The sequence below is a fragment of the Colletotrichum aenigma genome (assembly GCF_013390185.1).
Source record: "Colletotrichum aenigma strain Cg56 chromosome Unknown KSG_Cg56_contig10, whole genome shotgun sequence".
Classification (NCBI taxonomy): domain Eukaryota; kingdom Fungi; phylum Ascomycota; class Sordariomycetes; order Glomerellales; family Glomerellaceae; genus Colletotrichum; species Colletotrichum aenigma.
The window spans coordinates 3,538,699-3,559,052 of NW_023500916.1; the positions used below are offsets into that span (position 1 = coordinate 3,538,699).

General features: G+C 55.3%; 3 protein-coding genes across 3 annotated transcripts; 2 read left to right on the forward strand and 1 right to left on the reverse strand.

Moving 5' to 3' along the window:
- Window positions 1–6,959: 6,959 nt before the first annotated feature.
- On the forward strand, window positions 6,960–10,114 carry scd1 (Rho guanine nucleotide exchange factor scd1; the record flags this gene model as incomplete). The annotated part of the gene is made up of 3 exons (XM_037330050.1): window positions 6,960–7,538; window positions 7,621–8,406; window positions 8,465–10,114. The coding sequence occupies 3 exons, from the start codon at window positions 6,960–6,962 to the stop codon at window positions 10,112–10,114; spliced, it is 3,015 nt and encodes a 1,004-aa protein (XP_037171734.1).
- Window positions 10,115–11,299: 1,185 nt separating this feature from the next.
- On the reverse strand, window positions 11,300–11,751 carry CGCA056_v014809 (37S ribosomal protein MRP10; the record flags this gene model as incomplete). The annotated part of the gene is made up of 2 exons (XM_037330051.1): window positions 11,300–11,487; window positions 11,646–11,751. The coding sequence occupies 2 exons, from the start codon at window positions 11,749–11,751 to the stop codon at window positions 11,300–11,302; spliced, it is 294 nt and encodes a 97-aa protein (XP_037172220.1).
- A 1,032-nt stretch (window positions 11,752–12,783) lies between these two features.
- CGCA056_v014810 (uncharacterized protein) lies at window positions 12,784–16,987 on the forward strand (the record flags this gene model as incomplete). The annotated part of the gene is made up of 3 exons (XM_037330052.1): window positions 12,784–13,832; window positions 13,885–14,261; window positions 14,313–16,987. The coding sequence occupies 3 exons, from the start codon at window positions 12,784–12,786 to the stop codon at window positions 16,985–16,987; spliced, it is 4,101 nt and encodes a 1,366-aa protein (XP_037172111.1).
- Window positions 16,988–20,354: the final 3,367 nt, after the last annotated feature.

Consider the following 20,354-nt stretch of genomic DNA (forward strand, 5'->3'; position numbering starts at 1 on the left):
GCCGCCGCTGCGCTGCGCGGGCGGCCACTAGGAACGGAGGCGACGGGGCCGGGAGGCGAATCGGCGGCAATGTCGGTGGTGGTCGTCGGTATGCGGCACCATCACCTTTAATGCTTCTTCTCCCGAGAAAGAAAACTCACGATAGCTTATGCTAACCTACAGCCTGTCCCGTCGACAGTATCAACAACACCATTAGCTAACTTCATCATCTTGCTTTAAGTCGCTGCATGTCATCACGTCAGAGTCGCGGGCTGCAGATCCAGAGGTCATCGCGGGAAGACCATGACCATGACCTCACACAGGTGGAGTCTGCCGGTGGATCGCACCGCTGCGCATGATCAAGGGCGGAATTGGACAGCGGTCAGCCAGGCGGCAGCCCCAGCAAAGCCATTTCCATCCCCCTCCACCACCAGCCGCATGCCTCATGTACTGTGTGAAGTCTGTCATCATCCAACTCAAACGCCGTCCAATGCGAGCCTTTCCACAGTGTGGAATCCAAACCCTCTCCTGGTGCCTCACCCACACTCTCTCATCTTCATGTGTACTAGTGTCTGTATAATGAACCAACAACGCCTTATTTACGCCTCAAGATAGCCTTTCCCCTCGCAGGTGTTGCCGTCTCTAAAAGACCAAAACTCAATCTATTCCATTCCAACCTTGCAGGAGACACATCCCGAGCACCGAGCCTCTGGTCAAAATGCGATTCCCAAAGTCACCGATGATCCTTACCTAATTGCCATGTCTCTTATTGTTAGACTCACTTTGCTAAGCCTCTCGGTCCTCCGACACTGGTTCATCACATTTCGACAACATTCTTCTGAGACCTCTCCCGAAGCTTCTTTCCTTCTAAATCGTCACCTCGACGCCAGTCTTGACCTCCCCTGTAAACTCTTACCTGTTCAGGCGCAGAGTTAGCTTCATTGCTTCTTCATATCAATGACATACTGCGGCTGACATCAACGGTTGCAAGCCCTGCACACGGGGCCGATGCGAGGCATTTTAGACACCACAAGTGCAGATGCCAGATGCCATGATCTGCATCTAACCCCTCAGCCGCATCGATCAACGCGGAACATTCAGTCCTGTTTGCTGCAAATCTTGCCCAAGGTTGCCTTGCTCTCTCGAAAAACCTTCTAGCCACCTGTCAATGACACGTGCAGATCAGCGAGCGGCAACATCTGCCCTGGTCAATAGTTACCCCCCTCACTCGCGAGCGTAGATATGACAGCCCCAGCTTGCTAGAATTCGTTGCTCGGCAGGCTGACAGAGCTGAACTGCATCTGCGAATATCGTTAGCCCCAAAGCAACAGACATGCGTTTCTCCAGGGCTGTCTTCTTTTCGCCATCGCCGAGCCGGACAATTGAGCAGCAAAAGCAAGCAGTAAATGTCGGGGCTTTCCACCAGCATGTCGACTCGTTCGGCCGCCGCACCGACCGCTCTCTTACCCCTCCCCCGATGGTCGCCCGCTCCGGGTACCCACATGCTTGCGTCTTTTCTCTGCCCCCTCTTGAACACGAGGAACCCGTCTCAAACCCGTCGTTGCACCGCAAGTCCAGATGTTGCGCAGAGCAACCATACTGTACGACCCGCTCAATGAGGCGACCGAGACGCGCGATTTAACTCGGCACATAGTCAAGGGAAGGTTCCGTCGCAATCAGTTAGCACAATATGTTGCCCGCAGAGCAGTGTCAAACCCAAACTGAGTTCTTGGGTGTTCGTTTTTCCATGCCTCGCCCGGGTCTCCCTCGCTCCCCAGCTGCGCAGAATCTGCTTGATGGCATCATGGTTCTTGGCAACCAACCCGTCGTGCCCACCACCCTCCATGCTATCCGCCCAAGCAACTCAGGATTCCGGGCCGTTGCGCAATAATAGCAGCAACTGCGGCCAAGAAACTTTGATCGCATTCGCAAGACTCAATCTTCACCTCACTCACGTGCGAAGCATTCGCCATTATTGGTGACATCTTCCGGTCGGGCGGGCTGCCGCTTCGGAAGGAATTTCAGAGACACAGCGGACCACCCTAAAAGGATTTTCCGGGGTGCTTCGGCTCTTGGTCGGATCCACTGCGACTCCCACCAACGAGGGTTAAGCCGATGTGGTGCATGGGCGGGACGGGAGATTTGTCCCGATAGACTATGCCGAGTCGGTGACTGGCTCGAGAGCCTCAGCCCAATGGCCAATAGCGATATCTTGGCCAGACCTTAGACGCCGCCGTCTGGTCACTTGAACTGCTGCTTCTTTCTGAAGGCCTCGTGCCATGTTATCGTCTGGATACTATTGGGTCTCAATGCCTGATCAAACGGTTGTTGCAGACCAAGACGAGGTGAGGGGCAGACGTCGCGGCAACTTGCAATGCAGGCTTCGGCGGCTGCTGCGTCGCCGAAAGGCATGATCGAATGAGCCCGCGTACCGGTGAGCCGGTCGCAAGCACAGTCCATTTCCCCGTTCCCTCAAGCGGGCGCTGAGTCTCAACTATGCCGCCTCAGTAGGGCTCCGGCGTCCATGATCAGCCACCGTCGACGCCTCTGTCCACCCTCCTGCAGAAAACCGCCCATCCGGGCAGCATCCCGGACAGCCCAGGCCGAGAGTGAGACGCACCGTTGAAGCCTCAAAGGCCGCTCACGTCCGGGGCTGAGGTGAAAGGGGTGACACAGGCTCGCACTTTGCTTTTCAGAGCCACGCGAAGGGGGAACAGAAGGCGCGAGCGTTGGGCCTAGTGTCAATAGCCACCCACGGCCAAGTAGGAAGTAACCTGAGGGTTGCAGATGGAACTGCAAGGCATCGCAAACAAGGCACGGCGTTGCAAAGCAGCGGCGGTTGCAGCAGTCGTTCCTTGGAGAGCCCTTCATTCGGAGTGGGTTCCGCGGTCGCCCTACGGTGCGGCCTTGCCCTTGTTGCAGGGAAGGGCTGATTGGGGTGGTATGGGTGGTATGGTGTCGATTCGTTCCTGATCCCAAAATAATTGTCATGTGAGGCTCCAACCGTTTCTCTCGCCGTGGTGGAGCGGCCTTCTTCCAAACCCTCCCAGAGTGCATGAACTGGGTGTTTCAACTGTCTTGACGTGTTTTGGTTAGCCGCGATGGAGGGTCTGGCCGGGCTGAACCCGCGGTTCTCGTAAAGATGGGCTGCTGTCCCTCAGTCCTGGACCTACAGACATCATCCGGTAGACGATTTAGGTTTTTTGATGGGTCGTGCTGGGCGAATGACGATTTCTGCCGACGGGCGACGGAAAGGCCGTGTGTCGAGCAGACTGACAGCGACTCTGCAGAAGGCGCTCGAAAGGAAGGCTTCAAGGGACCCTGAAGGGACAAGAGAGCAGAGTCAGAAAAGGCCAGGATGGGCTGTTTTGTTGGAAATCTGGCAGGGTAGCTCCGTGCATTGAGGCATCGAAACAACAGACGGATGAGAGACGCTCATGCGCCTGTCTGAGAGCCCGCGGGCGGTAGGTAGTCAAGCTCGCAGGTGTCGGTCGGGCGGCTTTAGTTGAGTGCTGACGGGCAGTCCAGCACAGGGATTCCATCGAAAGCATTGGCCCTCGTTGTCGTTACCTTAGCAAGCGGCAGGGCAACAGCCGGCGTTGGTTGCTAGAAGGGACGGAGAGCGATGTGATCTGAACCGGGGAAGAGACGGCGAGATGATGGGGGAGGCCCGAAGACTGCAGACACGACACGGCGAGAGGGCTGTGCTGGGCGGCGGACGCAGTGTGGCGCGCTGCTAGCTTCGAGCATGAGGCGGCCGAACCCGACAGCACCATGGCAGTTGCGCAGTGGTGGCCAACGTCCGACGACGCTGCGACTGGCTGGGGTTAAAGAGAAAATACAGCTGTGGGTAAATTTTAAACGTTGTTGCTGAAGTTGAAGTCGCAAGAAAGGACAATGGACGAGACTCGTGATCGTGACATTCGGTGCTTTCCCTCGGGTGTCTCATCGCACCTGTCTTGCTTGCCTTATCGGGAAGGGGGGCACCGGTCGGAGCAAGAGACATGGAGACTCGAAGGCACCTTCTTTCTGGTGTTAGGAGAAGGCAGGCAGGTACGGGGTACTTTGCACGCATGAGGTACCTGCGCAGGAAGGAAGGAAGGACTGCACGGGATCTACCCTACCTCCTTAGTGGGAACGCCATGTCTTATCAAGCAATCACCTCATCAAGACGCTTCATCTTGCAGTGCAGTTGTTGGGTCTGATACTCTTTGGTCGACTCGATGAGAACTTTTGCAGCCAGCTGTGGTCTGAGAGATGCTGGAGGAAAGTGGGCAGTCGGCTCATTGCCCTTCGCAACGACAACGACGGATCAATCCAAATTTGTAGCGGGGGATCCAGGCGAGAAGGTTTACTGCATAGTACGGCCTACTCCGGCACGATAGTGAATCAAAGGTTGACGATTATCAACGGCCTGCTCAATCAATCTGGGACCAACGGCGGCCAACCTAGATCCGAGGAGGAACTGCGGGCAGCGGCTGTCGTTGACGTCTTGCGTGTACTTCATTTACCTTACGTGGGATGGCACGGTAATACTGGCAGCAATATCACGGCTGCTATGCCGGGAGATGCCCGTTGGCGATATGCTCGTCATTCAGGGCATGATGATGGCTCACGTCAAAAGGAAGCAGAACGGAACACGGGCAGAATTCCGTTTTGCTGATATGGATCGCACGAGAATATTCTCGCGATATTTCCCATTATTTGTGTCTGTCCCTGGTTCCCTCTCTCTCTGTCACTGGGACAGACTCTTGCTTTGCATCTGCAGACAGAGCCAGACTGGATAGATGCCCCTCACCACCACCCCTATTTTTACGTGCCTGTGTTATCTCTCGTTCCATGGACCTTCTCGAACAATGCAGTGCACGCCGTGTCGCCCTCCCTGCTCTTTTGCTGCCCTTCTTCAACCCGGCTAGAATTGTTCTCCCTCGCAGCTGCAGGACCGGGGTCGAGGGTTTGGTGTGCCTGCTGCCCACCACCACCACGCAGTACGTTGCCCTCTCTCGACACCATCAGGTGTCGAACGTCGGAGCCTCTCTCTGGCCAGTGAACTATGCCAATGATGTAGACCCGACTGCATGTGTGTTCATAGATGGGTATGGATATGCTCTTAGTTGTGGTGTTGAAGCAACTCTGAAAGGACACAGCGAGCCACCCAGAGCAAGCAGGGCGCCAGGTGAGGTGCTCCGTAGGTACCCAGGGTAAGGATGCCACGCGGGCACCATTCCAATCAATGGGAGACGTGAATCTGTCCACTGCGACGGGAGGCCAGTCTCGATCAAGACTAGCGCGGCAACCCGCTAATTTGAAACGCCCAAAACCTCCATCGGAATCAATGCGCGCAGCCTGAGGCCCTGAGAGGCCCAAAGGCCTTGCCCGGCTTCCCAGGTCGCTCCTTCCCTGCCCGAGAGGTACAGCGTACCTACCTTACCTTACCTGCTGCTGTTGCGTACATGCTGCACCTGAGGCGGAGGGGAGCGTCACTGCCAGGAAGGAACATCCGGTGCGTACCTACGGTACTGCGACGTGCCCTGAGGGTGCTTGCTCTTCCAGTCCAGCAGTCATTCACCACCTCAGGCTCTCTGTGTCTTCCCAGCCGCGGGAGTCTGTCCATCTGTCTGGTCGGTCCACGTCTTCACACCCACGCCAGATGTACCCGGTACTCCCAGGCCTCCCCTCCCCCTCCCCCCATTTCCCTACCTTACCAGATTCCCTCCTCTCGCAACAGCGCAAAGACCGACACCGCATCCAACGAGAAACTGCATGCTGGAATCAGACTTGGCTGGCCTGGCCTGACCTTCTTCACTTGGGTTGCCTTTCCAGTCCACCACCATGGGCTAGGAGACGCCGGAGACACACACACACACACCAACACACACACACCACACAAACGCACATGCACACAGCCTACCTTGCCTTAAGGTACAGCACGATACCCTCCTCGAACTAACCCGTCCCTCAACTGTCAAGGCTTCCCCTTCCTTGCCTTACCCTGACCCTCTTCCTACTCGTTCTCTTCTCCCACCTCCCAAGAAGAACCTCGTCCCGTTTGCGCACCCAACCCAGGTCCCAGTCCCAGCCCCAATCCCGGATCGCTTCCCCTCAGGTCACAGGTTGGGTCGAATCAAGACTCGCTCATGCACCCCGTCTGCAGCTCTCTGCGTCCTGCAACAACAATACCATTCCCCAAACTGAGCGACATCACCGACTCGACCTGTTCTGCAAACTTGCAGCCAAACCCGTCCGTTTGAACAGATACCTGTCTCGCCCAAAACTCGCCTGGGGATCCAGCAGACAATACAGCGCTAGGGAAAGGGAAAAGAGGACAGGCACTAGGACTCCAACAGGGGTAACAGAGGCATTCGTTTCGCCCCGGTAGCCCGCATCGCTCCGCACCGCTCCGCAACTTCGACTCGTCGACTCGAAATCAGACCCGCCCGACCTGCCCAACCTCTCCCTCCTCCTCCTCCACCGACACTCGGCGCCGGCAGTTCTGTCACACTCATTCTCACTCTCGACACGATTGCACTCTTCCTTCGAACCTGCTGTCCATTTGCAGATCGCAGCAGAGGGGGTTCCGACACCCGAACAAAAGCGCCAACCCAACGACGACCGCCCAACAACAAAGGCCCTTGTTCTCGCTTTCCGCCTGACCAGAAAGAACGGCGCCCCTTTTGCGACGACTCCCGACTCTTGCGAACCGACCGTGACCGCTAGATCGTCCCTCGCCCCAACCACCGACACTTCTAAACCCCGGAGCCTTCCCGACTTGACCGACGCTGAGAGAAACCCTTGCGCTGGATGACGTGAACCTTGTTCCTACCTCTGGACAAGAAAGCGCTTCATCAATTTTCCACCGCCTCGACCCCCCGATTTCCTCCCACGATACCCAGCCGACTGCAGCCTCCCCCGACCGCCCTCGCCCACAAATCGCCCTCTCGCTTCCTCTCCCCTCCTACATTCGGATGGGTTAGGACGTCATGGCTCATGCTCCTCTCCTCAGAAACAACACCGCTCCCGTATTCCAGAACCAGAACGGAATTGGTGGTCTACCCAATACCATGAGTAATGCGCCCCGCGCCAGCCAGCTTTCCGGCTCGACAGCGTTCACATCGGCCGGTTCAATCAACTCGTTTGCGAGCACCTCGACCATAACCCCCGCGCAGAATGGCGGCCCTGTTATCGCGACGGCGAACATCATCAACCAAAAGGCCGATGCTTCCCGATCCCTTTACCAGATTTGCATGTCGTTGAAGCAGCGTTTAGCACAGGTCCCAGGCTTCGACCCCTATCTGCAAGAGTTGGACCCAACCGACCCCGTCGAGTCACTGTGGAGCCTTTTCCGCACCGGCTACCCGTTCTTGGATATCTACAATGCCCTGCAGCCCGAAAAGCCCCTCGAAATCGACGGTCCGAACGCTGCGGCGTCAGAGAGCAAGAAGTCCAAGATCGCCATTTTCAAGTTTATCCAGGCATGTCTCAAAGAGCTCGGCATCCCGTCCGCCGAATGCTTCGTCATCAGCGACGTCCTCGGAAACGACACGACTGGATTTGTCAAGGTATGTGAAAGTCGTCTCTTCGCATTCGCGCCTCGGAATGACTCCGGCTTTGACGACAGAATTGAATCTGACCGTATCGCAGACAACCCAAGTGGTCAACCTCGTTCTCGATCTCGCCGAACAAAGAGGACTACTGCTACAGTTGCAGCCTTACCCTGAAGATGACATGCCCAAGGAGCCCGGCTCCAAGTTGAGCTACAGAGACCATATTATTAAGGAACTGGTTGACACGGAGCGCAAGTATGTGCAGGACTTGGAGAACCTTTACGATTTGAAGAGCAGCTTGGAGACGAAGGGTATCATTACTGGCGACACGATCCATCAGATTTTCCTCAACATCAACGCCATTCTCGACTTCCAGCGTAGGTTCCTCATTCGAGTGGAAACGACAAACTCCATGCCGCAAACCGTTCAGCAATGGGGTGCTCCCTTCGTCACCTACGAGGAGTCCTTTGACATTTACCGACCGTTCATCGCCAACCAACGAAAGGCTGCCCAGGTCGCTGGGCAGGTGTTTGACCAGATTAAAGCGTCTGGACACCCGGTCGCAGCCGATTTCAACACCCTAGATGGCTTCTTGCTCAAGCCAATGCAGCGTCTGGTGAAATACCCTCTCCTGCTGAAGGACTTGTTGAAGAAGAGTGAAGACGAGTCGATTAAGGCCGACTTGGCGGGAGGTATTGAGGCGGCCGAAAGAGTGCTCTCTCGGGCCAACGAAGAGGTTAATCGCGATCTTCTGGACGAAGCCCTCGACGATCTCCGGAACCGCGTGGATGACTGGAAGAACCACCGCGTAGAACAGTTCGGTAGGTTGCTAATGCACGGCGTCTACACGGTCGTCACTGGAAAGAGCGAGCAAGAGAAAGACGTAAGTTGATTTTGCACTTCCCCTCGATATTTCGGGATAAGTGTACTAACTGACTTAGTACGAGATTTACCTTTTCGAGTGCATCTTACTCTGCTGTAAGGAAATCTCAGCCAACAAGAGCAAGGACAAGAAGGACAAGACGCGGTCGACTGGACCCAAGATCAGAAACAAGAACGCAAGATTGCAACTCAAGGGCCGGATTTTCATGACGAATGTTACCGACGTCGTCTCTCTGTCCAAGCCTGGATCGTACAGCGTTCAGATTTGGTGGAAGGGCGACCCCGGTGTCGAGAACTTTATGATCAAGTACACAAACGAGGAACAGATGAAGAAATGGGCCAACGCCCTCGAGTTGCAGCGGAAGGACAACGCCCCGAAGGCATCAACGAGCCCTGATTCGGCCGCACCCGATTTCGCCTGGACTCGCGAGCATGGCGGCAAGCTCGAGAACCCGTATCTCAACCAGCAAGACGATGACGACGAGGACGAAATGTGGCCACCTGCGTCCGCACCAGCCCAGTTCCCGATGCCGACACAGTCTACCGGAGGCACCATGCTCCCTCGAAACGCGTCTAGCACCAGCCTTCGGCAACGTGCTGCTACGGGCGAGAGCCTTGCCGGCATGGTGAGGGCGCCACCACCCCGATTCCCGCTCCCGCAACCTCCCGCGCCCTTGAATGTGCAAACACAGATGCCTCCTCCAGGTGCATCATCCCCGGGAGCCCGCGGCGGCGATTCATACTTCTCGCCCGTGGCCGAATCGCCAGTGTCATCGCGTACGAGTACCGCGAGTGGCATGTTCCCTAACCCTAACTACCAGTTCCCCAAGTCCCTGACGCCCCAGCCTGGATGGGAAGATCCCAACCAGAGATACACTGCGCCGGCTATGCCTCGCGCGCCGTCCAGGGATGGCGCTCCCCAGAGAAACCCGCGTGGACCTTCTCTGCCTGCTATGGCATCCAACAGCCAGAGCGCCGCCCAACAGCAGCGCAGCAGGTCGTACAGCACACCCGACATCAACGGCCCAGGTGGCATACGCCGCACGCAAGGAGGCACGCCCGTTCCTACGGTGCCCAGTATCCCAGCACACCTGCATCCTGCTCATGATAACAACATTCCCCGATCTCAGACCGGCTCCCCCAGAATGAACGACCTCCCCATGCGCGCAAACACGCAGAGCCCTGGTGCGCAGCGAGAGCGCCAATATGGCCACCAGCAGTCTGGAAGTTACGGCGGCAGCATGTCACAGTTCCCCGCGCAACCGATTTACCCCCGCCAGGGAACACCCAACTCTATTGCCCATGACCGGCAGCTCAGCATCGACGCTGCTGCGTCAATGAATGCCGTGCTGTCTCCTCCACTTGGCACCGGTGTTAGCGCAACTCAGTCAAACCCGCTCGCCAGCCCGGACCTCCCGATTCCTACCCAGCTCAAGGTCAAGGTGAACTTTGTCGACAGCGGAAACTACGTTACCCTGGTCGTTGCCTTCAATATTACCTACCAGTCACTGATTGACCGAATCGACGCCAAGTTGGCACGGTTCACGAACAGCAGCATCAGCAAGGGAATGCTCAAGCTGCGTTACCAGGACGAGGACGGTGATTTCGTCACCATCGCCAGTGACGATGATATCCAGATCGCCTTTATCGAATGGCGTGAAGGTGGAGTTGGCGAGATCGAACTCTTCTGCGTTGGAGACACGGCCTAAACGCCCCATTTCTATGTCGAAGTAGGTCTTTTGGGAGAGTAGGACTTTCCCAGGCGCATCATACCATATACCCATCGGGGGGCATTTCTTTGCATACAAGGCGTCCGGAGCAGATTGTTTCACCTTATTTTTATACCTCTCAGCATCGCATCATCATCGGAGCAGGTGGCTGCCAGTCTACAAGGCGGGCTTGTAGCGGTAATCATTCTGCAACCAGGAAGCATTCGGACCTGCGAGATTTAGACGGCACCATCATCATGATCACTTTTTTCCCCTCCCGCCCCACGACACACAAGTACCACTTTAGGCGTGGAGTCGCGCTTCAACCGGACTCTTTCTTGGAAATATTTACGACTGTTTCCCGACCCGCAGCTCTGGGCGGACTTTGCATATGCCCATCGGGCCAACGAGACACCAGACTGAGGGCCATTGGCAAACGAATCCAGGCACTCTTTCTACTTTTTATTTTTCACTTCTTACGTTGGTTGTTTACTCTTGGAATGACTGACCCTCTTTCGATCGTTACGACTTTGATGATGACGGAGAATTTTGATTCGGGTGTTGAAGGGTTGATGGCTGGTGGACAGTACCGGCCGGAAGTGAGATGCTTGGCCTTGTCGTTCGCTACAGTTTGGGAATGGCTCTTGACTGGCGCTAGCTAAAGGTTATTGAAGAATGGACAGGCGTTGCTGATCCTTCAAGTTGACTCTGGTCCTACAATATGCACTGTGCTTGTGATGGTGTTGTGAAATTGCTTCGTCTTGGCGCAAAGCCGCTTTGGGATCAGTCATCCTCGTGTGCAGCCTATGTCGAGCATGTCAAAGAAATGTCTATTATGCCTACAACTTGCCTTGCGTCAATAAATCACAACCAAGGCTAATTTGTGAATATTGCTGTTCATAAAACTCTCCATATTTTGTGGTGGAATGCGGCAAAGTATCTTGCCAGATATGATACATAGTGTACAACAGCCATGCTCTAAAACGCCTCTTCCGGTGTAAGAAAATCTCAATTCGTTCTTCATCCCACGGCCGCTGGGCAACTGGGCCATGCGTGGGCAACAGTTGGCCCAATCCTACGAAAACGATGGCTGGTACCATGTTCGTCTTACTCATCCGCGCACCGTCACCAACACGCCCCATCGTGCTAGCCTCCTCCTCCTCAGTGTCTTCGACTGCCCCGGGTTTACAAGTTGCGTTTTGTCGGCTTGACGTCCTTGGAGTGGGGGACGACGCGGTCCTTCATGCGGCCGAGGTGGTAGTTGATCGGGGAGGAGGGCTTCTTGGACTCCTTGGGCTTGTCCATGCAGGCGCGGAGGCTGTTCTCGAGGGCGGCGCAGCCTTGGGTGTGGTAGCCGGCGGAGGCCCAGCAGGCTGTGGATGGAGGTGTTAGCTGGTATTCTGATGGAAGCTTGAGTGGTGATTCTGAGGTGTGTACTGCGGGTTGGTCCAGTGCGTGATCGTGCCGCAACTCTCGAACCCCAAGCTGGTTCAAGTTTGCAATCGCAGGGCGGATACGGAGTTTGACTCACCAAGGACAGAGGTCATGACGGCGATACACGGGTTCTCGGGCTTCTTGTTGGGCTGCTTGACACGGAGGACGCTCACAGGCGGCAGGCGCATCGGCTTTTGCGGCATGTTGGGCGGTTATGCTCAACTCTGAGTCTTTATCACTGAATCAATAATTCTTCGTGTCAACTCAGCCGTCGGGGGCTTTCACGTATAGTATCGTATCGTCGTCGTCGTCGTTCCGAAAGCTCTCACCGGCCCCATATCCAAGCTCCGTCCATCACGAAAATCTCCAAAGCGCCACTCCCATCTTTTTTCGCCAATCACGTGCCTTCAGCCTTGCTTGACGCCACGGGAAATTCATGATTGGCCAGAAACGCGATGTGGGGTGCCAGAGCCAGGCGCACGGATCACCGCTGCAGACCCTCAAGCCGCGCAGCAGAAAAAAGGCGGTGGAGGGGTTTTTGAGAAATTCAATTTAGCGCCTGCCGTCGGGAGCTGCCGATTGGCTGCACGCAATGGAATGTAAACAAAAGAAGAACCAAGAACAACAGGAGGGGAGGGAAAAGAGGCGTTGCTAGGAACAGAATGAGCCGCACTTTTGGGAGGGACCCTAGGTCAATTATTTCCCGTCTGTTATGCCCTCCAATACAAAAAGTGACTTGGTCCCGGTTTCGTCTTGAGCAAACCGGCAGGTACCTTGAACCCTTCGTTGAAGCATTTCTCGAGGCTATACATACATGCGCTTGCAGAGATACTCGTCATTGCAATTGTATACTGGAATTGGACTTGATCTTCCGAGACGGCTGTCGTAGTCTTTGATTCTTTTCGGCTATTCAAAGTCGAAGCGCGTCACGGTCTCTTTTTTGTTGGTCGCGTCGGGTCTGCCTCGCTAAAAAGTATTGTTTACTCTCGAGTTGCGGCCCCCCGGAGCCCGTGTCCCTTTTCTCTGCGCTACCTACCCCAACCGCGCGCAACCTCTTCCCGGATCCCAACCAGACAACCCACAGTCGCATTGCATTGGCTATAGCTTTCCAATTAGCTCGACACACCACCACACAACTTGTTCCTCGATTACCTCATTTTCCAATCTACGGACACTGAGCCTCACATCACTTCCACCCCAAACTGCACCAAGCCAATGTCTTTTCATCGCATACGATGAACTTCTCTGGCCTCTCTTTCTCGGCGCGTCAGCACGACGCGCCGTCGAATTCCCCTTCGCGCTCCAAGTTCGCCTCCAGCGAAAACCCTAAGGTGGCTCTGGCCGGTTTCGCAGACTTGGAGGTCACGCCTAACCCCAACGGCGCCATGACCGCCAACCTCGACTCCTTGAACCTCGGGTTCACCACGCCAACGAAGCGTGGCGCTCCCTCTCCCAGGTCAAAGTCGACTTCCAAGAAGAACGCACCAAAGTTCGCGGCCATGTCCCTCGGTGACAACGAGCCCTCAAAAAGCACACCTACGACGCCAAAGAGGGCGAAGACGACGTCGCCTAAGAAGCGCGTCAACCTATCTGGTGGATTCTCCGTCATGTCTCTCGCCCGGGATAGGGCCTCGCCCAAGAAGACGCCCTCGCCCAAGAAGACGCCCTCGCCCAAGAAGCTCCAACTCGAGGACGCAAGCTTCATGTCGGTTAACGACTCGACACCAAAGTCTGCATGCGACCTGTCACCGAGCAAGCTCAGCCCGACCAAGTCGTGTTTTCGAACGAGCAAGACGCCCTCACCGAAGAAGGTGTCTTTCGCCGACGAAGCATCCTTCCAATTCGCTACCGCGTCGACACCGAAGCTGTCACGCGACCCTTCACCCCAGGCCTCGCCCTCGATGTTAGAGACTTCAGAGTTCTCGCTCATGTCGACCACATCCCCTGCCGCGTTACAGGCTTCACAGGACCCGTCGCCCGCGTCGATCGCGAGCAGACTTGACGAGGAGGAGTACGACGACGAGCAGACGGTTTCGCTGGTGGAAACTCCCTCAAGAGCGCCGATTTTCAAGCTGCAAGTGGAAGACACACCTGCGAAGGTTTCCGAGATAAGCGCATTCACGCCCTCCAAGGCCTCCGACGCTGGCAGCATTTTCCAGTCGCCCTCCAAGATCGATATCTCAATGCATGACGTTACGTGGATGTCCGACTACGCGCCCACGACTGGTTTCCAGACGTATACCTTCGCGACTGTCGATCTTACCGACGCTGCTCGCGCGCTCAGGTATGCTCGTCTCGATGGTGTTTATGCTGGCCTCGCTAACCCTTTTCCGTAGTGGACCCTTCCAGCCCGAGCTGTTCGAGAAGACTGACTACAACACCACCCTCTCACGACCCTGGTCATTCCCGTCGTCGCGTCTCCAGCAGAAGCAGGCTCGCGCCGTCAACAGGAAGAAGCGCCAGCGCCGCACGAAGCAGGAGGCCAAGATGTTGATGGTGGAGAAGTCGATTCTCGAACAGGTCGCAGAGTCTCTCACTCTGGACGAACTCGACGCTGCGCCTGAATTCCGGGTTATTGCTCAGATTGGCAAAAAGTCGTATGTGATCGGCTCTCGCAAGAGACAGAGAAATGAGGAGGACCTGGGCAACGACGTCGCCTCGTGGTATGACATCGAGGAAGGTCTTGGCCTGGGACTCATCATCGACGCTCAGCGTAAGTTTCACCAGCAATTTGTGAAGGTGGCTCTATCTAACAGGCATGTAGGCGAGGTTCGCAACCAGCTTTTCCACCTCCCAATGGGCCCAACCGTTGGTGAAATTCGCAAACAGTACCTCGCGGATATGAAGAGGCACGGCGAGCCTATGGTACCCGTTTGTTCGAAGCGCAGCTACAAGGGGACGCCCAAGCGCGCGTACAGTAATGATCTACTCACGCATATGGTGATCCAGCAACTGCTCGAGTTCCCCCAGCCCGAGCTCTCCTATGAATTTGTTCTCGAGCATCTTATCGCGGAATCAGACAAGGCCCAGGGCCGGAGAACACGACGCGCACGAAACGTTCGACAGCTTATTGCCGCCTACGGCGAACCCGAAGTCTCGATCATTGAGGAGGATGAGGAGCCTCAGAGCCCGACGCCGAAGTTGCCTCACTTCCCTTCGACGGCTACGCACCATTCGAGCGCCAGTCGCAAGCTGAGGCTGGTCCAAGGCGCCGACAACCTACGCGCTAGAATCCAAAGCCTTGCCTCTATTCCCGAGCCTCCCTCGCCCTCTCCCGCTCCTGCAGAGCCGCTTTCTTCGCCCATTGGTCCCGGTTTCACTTTCCAATGCCCCTCATTCATGTCTTCCCCTAGCGCTTCTAAGACCAGCGAGAAGGACGAGGCCGAATTTGCCGAGGAGGTCGAGGAAGAACAGCAGCCTGAGCCGGCAGCCGAGCCCGAAGTCGCCGCAAGCCCCGCCGTCGCTAGCCCGGTCGTTGTGTTTAAGGATCGCACGCCCGCCAAGACGGCCTTCAAGAACAAGCGCCGCTCTCTTCCAGCCTTCGCTATCGCACCCCTCTCCTTCTCCTCGCCCGCCCGCCGCGCATCTCTCCAATTTGTCGCCGGTTCCGACCTGCACTCGTCGGTGCAGGATCTTTCCCAGGATCCAGCATCCGACTCGCAGGTGGTTGCTCCCACTTCGGTCGTTGAGCTCAGTGAGTCACAGGTGCAGAATCCCGTTACGGTTGATTCAGCATCTTCTCGCTCGGAGCCGGAGGCTTCGCCCGCACCCGCTGTTGAGGAGTCACCCAAAGCTGGAAGCTCGTCCCCCGCTTCAGTCGTGGTTGACGTGAGAGAGAACATGGACATCTTCGGATCGTCGCAGGAGAGAACTGGCTCACCCATTCACGCCCTGGCTTCCCTTGCCCGTGTGTTCGAAGAGAACAAGGAAGTGAAGGACGCCAAGGTTGTTGTTGAGAGGTTGGGTGGACGGTTGATTGTTCGATTTAAGGTACCGGATGAGCATGCTGCCTTGTTCACGGAGGAGGTTGCCGCTGCCCCTTCGCCTTCTCCCGTCGCCGCCGATTCGCCCATCGACGAGTCTGCTGCACCAATCTCCCCCAACGTTTTGCCGGCTTCACCCTCGCCAGTCCCCATTATCTCCATCCAGCAGAATACCCCGGAGAAGAACGGTGAAGAGAAGGACCTTGAAGAAGAGGAGGAAGACGACGACGTATTGCAAGTGCCCACCGAGGCCGAAGAGACTCTTGTCGCAGAGACCGCTGAGGTAGAGGTGGAGGACGATTCCGAATTGGCGTTGCTTAGGAGCTTCGTCTCTCGGCACGCTGCCTCTCGCGCTGCCCGTGCCGCCGAAGCCACCGCCCCAGCTGCCACTGCTCCCGTTGTTGTGTCGCCCATGCCGAGCGCCCCGATTCTGCTGTCCGCCACTCCCGAGCGCCGTCCCCAGGGTATTTGGGCCGACACCCCCTCATTCTCCGTTGAGCGCCCGCGCACCATCGCCTCGCCTGCCCCCTCCTCGACCCGTCAGCCTCTTGGCGTGCTCGACGCTAACAGCCCGAGCCCCAAGAAGGTCAAGCGAAAGGCTGACAACGTCGAGGAACGGGAGCCGTCGCCTGAGAAGCCCGCTTCCAAGAAGCCGCGCAAGGCCAAGGCCGACAAGAATACGCCCGGCAGGCCCGAAAAGGACGACCGTGAGGACGATAAGGGGATTGTGAACGTGACACCAGTCCTGGAAGCAGACCCCGACGGTGCCCCTCCCGCTAACGGTCCCCTTCCCGGTGTTCGTACTCGCGCCCAGCGTGCTGCCGCCCGCGGTGAGACGCCCGCTGCGACGAGAATCCCCATGCGCCACCAGGTCGCCAAGGTCAGGAATGGTGAGAAGGACCTCGCGACCCTCACCCGCCAGAATACGAAGAACAACAAGGGAGGCGCGATCCCGGCGGACGAGATGCTCGAGAAGCTTAAGAACGCTGCCCCGACCGTCGAGACCCGCGCCGCTGCCGCTGCCAAGAAGGACGGGAAGAATGTTTCGTGGGCTGAGCAGCTGGCTAGGAGCCAGAGCGAGGAACCCCCCCTGCTCTCCCCGTCGCCGGAGCTCAGCCAGGAGGAGGAGAAGGAGGTGGGCAAGACTACGCGGGTGAAGAGGGCGGCTACGCCGAAGAAGCCAGCGAAGAGTACGACGAAGACTGCCCCTGTCGCCCCTGCTACCCCGGCTGCCGCGGCTAAGAAGCCCGCAGCAACTACGAAGATCGCCAAGGCGGCGGCGCCATCAAAGCTCCGTCAACCTGGCACCCCGGCGGCTGCTGCGGGCCCCAAGACGGAGGGGGCCAAGGTCACCAAGACGACGAAGAAGGTGACTGCGGCGGCCAAGAAGGAGGTTGTCGGGGCTGTGAACGGAACCCCCGCGAAGAGAAGCAGAAGAATCGCGGAGAAGAAGTAAGGACGAGGACGGACGACAGAGGATGAGGACAAGGATGGAAGTGGAGGACACCGCATCAGGCGTTCGCTTCAAAAAGACGTGCATGCATAGCTGTGGGAGTTCTGAGTTTTGATTTTGTTTTTGCTTGTTTGAATCTTTTCCGTTGGCTTCTTTGCCCGCCGCCGCTCGGCGTGGCCGTCTAGTTTTTATACTTTTCGTATACCCAAATCAATGACTGACGACGAGTGCACAACTATTTATGCACTTTCAATCCTGCTTCTCGTGACGTGACTATTGGGTACATGACGCCGTGTTTGGGGGGCGCGGATAAACCGCAGAGATCTTGGAAGGAAGGTTCGATTGGCGTCTGCTGTCAAAAGCTTTGCTTTTTGACCTTGATCGGGATGCTTTATAGTAGTATCGTCTTCTATTTGTTGGCACGCTCATAGTCTCTCTTTTTCAAAGCTTGAATGTCGTGTATAAGATCCAGTCCTAGATATCTGGCTTCTCTTGTAACTCTGAACCTAAGGATACGCCCGCCATCTTATTGGCAACTCTTAAAGCCATGTCCTACAAAATGAGGAATACGGGGCGGGGATCGTTGGCAATGATGATGGATGCTGGAAGGGTGGTGCTGACCATTTGAAGTCTTCTTGGCGGGCTTTTTTCCCAGTCAGGTCGACCAGGCTTCTCTCAAAAGTATGGGAGCAACTTGTAAGGAAACGAATTTCAGTTAGTGTCCATTCCCAACAAGAGAGAAATCTTAGTTGGTAAGCTGTTCAGAGAATACATAGTAATGTGGATGTTTTAAACATCCTCTACTTAAAATATTTGAAGTTGTGAGGAAGTTTTGCGAAACATGCTGCCCGGTTAACCTGTCGTGAACCATAGAAGGAAAAAGTTGATTTATCCTGGTGAATAAGGCCACATGGCTCTAGGTAGTAATGTGAACGAGAGATAGTGTTTCGTCGTGACTATTCTAGATGTTTAGTTCGGCTTTCGCGCTTATTACACAAGGTCGATTCTCCGGGCAAAACTTCTTTGGTATCATGTGCTAACGAGTGTAATTGTCTGTCTCAATCATGAGCTTATGAGTAATTGCATGTTTGCTACGTCCCCATTCAAAGCGTCACCTGTAACACCACAACATCATCCCGGGTGTTTCTAATCCTCGTGAACTACAGGAACCTTTTGTCTTCTCGCACAACGAAAATTCTAGTTCCGGATCTCAGAAACGAAAGCATTTGTTCCAGGCTTTGATATTACACCTGGCAACTATTCAAATGGGCATTTTTGGCTGCATTGCTAGAGGTCGTATCCTTAGGTATTGATAGATGCGTACTCATAGCATATGTCGGTATTGGTCAGTCTTGCGGTATACATCAAACAAGGCAAGTTCTCATCATATTTTAGACTACACCTTGAGGGCAGAAAGTACCGCGCATGAAGTTGTGGCTTGGCTCGGATATTACCAGCTTCCATTGGAGGACGGAGTTCCATGGTCACATAGGCTTATCGCGGGGTTCATTCCAAGGCGAACGGCGTCACGCATGTGAGGTTTGACCAATGGTGCTCAAACACGTTGTTTTAAACCGCAATTGCATAGTGAAGGCTGCGAAGTGTTGCACATCCCCTTACTTAAGGTAGATCTGATGATCCCCCCTACGGTCAGCCCCATATGCTCTCAGGTGCTCTGCTGTCAGAGATTCAGACTGAACGCCTACACGACCTGCTTCTTTTCGTTGGATTATCGAAGCCAAAGCCCCGTTAATTTCTGCACGAAAATATGGCTGCGAGCCCTGATACGACAGACTCGAGGCGCAGACGACCGACATTTGAGACGCCTGTTCGAGACCGCCCGTTCGAGACCGCCCTGCAAATCCTAACCACCCGAGCAATTTTTGCGCCAAGTGCTTGGAACTTGATCTAAAGAAAGCATTCGACGATTCGGCCACCTGATTCAATAGTTGGGAAAGCTGGTCGACACTCGACATCAAGATCGCCGATGTTGGAACATACTATCGCCGGCCATCGGTTCAGAGCTGCCACTTATGTCGTTTGCTCCGCGACTCACGGCTTGAAACCAAAGTGCTCGTCAACAGGCCAGAAGACGCGCAGAACACTGATGAGCTGCGTGCCTTTTCGGTTTCTCGGCACAATCCATGGGTGAATTCCGAGCTCGACTACGAAGAAACATGGTGTCTTCTCGAGGGAGACGATGCTCGGTATTTGGTCATTGTTCCATCCGGTTCTGTAATTAGGACAGATTATCTCGACAGCCGTATCATGATCAGACGGGGGTTTGAACAAGGCTTTGTTATTTTCCGACGACGCGGATCTCCCCCACCCAATGTATTTGCACCGCGGACTGTCGAACCAAACTTCGACGTTTCCCTCGGGAAGACCTGGCTCAAGTTCTGCACGGATCATCACACAAGGCTCTGTTCGCGAATCACACGCAAAACCCAAGGTCTCTGGCTCATTGACTGCCATTCATCAGTCGTGAGACCAGCACCGTCAAAAGCAAGATACGTAGCCCAAAGTTACGTATGGGGAGAATTATCGACAGATCAATATTCCTTTGGCCACATGCCGCCACGAGAAAATCTTCCAGCCTTCATTCGAGATGCTATGGGTGTGACCATCGACATGGGATTCAATTACCTCTGGATAGATAAGTTCTGTATCGACCAGGAAAACGAAAAAGAAAAGGATGACCAAATCAGCCAGATGGACTCGATCTATCACAATGCAGAATTGACGATCATTGCGGTTGCTGGGTCTGATCCGACGTATGGCCTACCTGGAATAGGCAACAGGCACCGCCAGCCACATCATACACTCGTCATTAAAGACATCAACATAGCCTCCACGCTTAGACATCCAGCGATTCAATCATCGAAATGGTATACAAGAGGCTGGACACTCCAAGAGGCTGTTCTCAGTCGTCGTCGACTTGTTTTCACGGATGACCAGGTCTATTTCGAATGCAACGCCATGAACTGTCAAGAGAGTCTGTCAGCGCCGTTGGAGAGATTCCACGTGAAGAACAAGTCGGAGTTCAAGGGCGTAATGCGAGCGGGAATCTTGGGTCGCGGAAACCTGGATGAAAAGTATGGCATGTTCGACGAAGCAAAACTTTCACCAGCGCGTAGTCTCTATCGTTTTACCGAGATAGTTCGTCGTTACACCGCCAGAGACTTAACGGAAGACGAAGACTCCCTTAGGGCTTTGTGCGGAATCGTTCGAGAATTTGAAACGTCTCAGAGTCGAATCTTCCATATTCAAGGAATCCCGTACTTGTCAAGCGTGCCAGATAAGGCCCTGAAGTCTTTCCTGGACTCGATGATGTGGTTTCATAATTCCCGGTCTGAAGAGGGCCAGAATC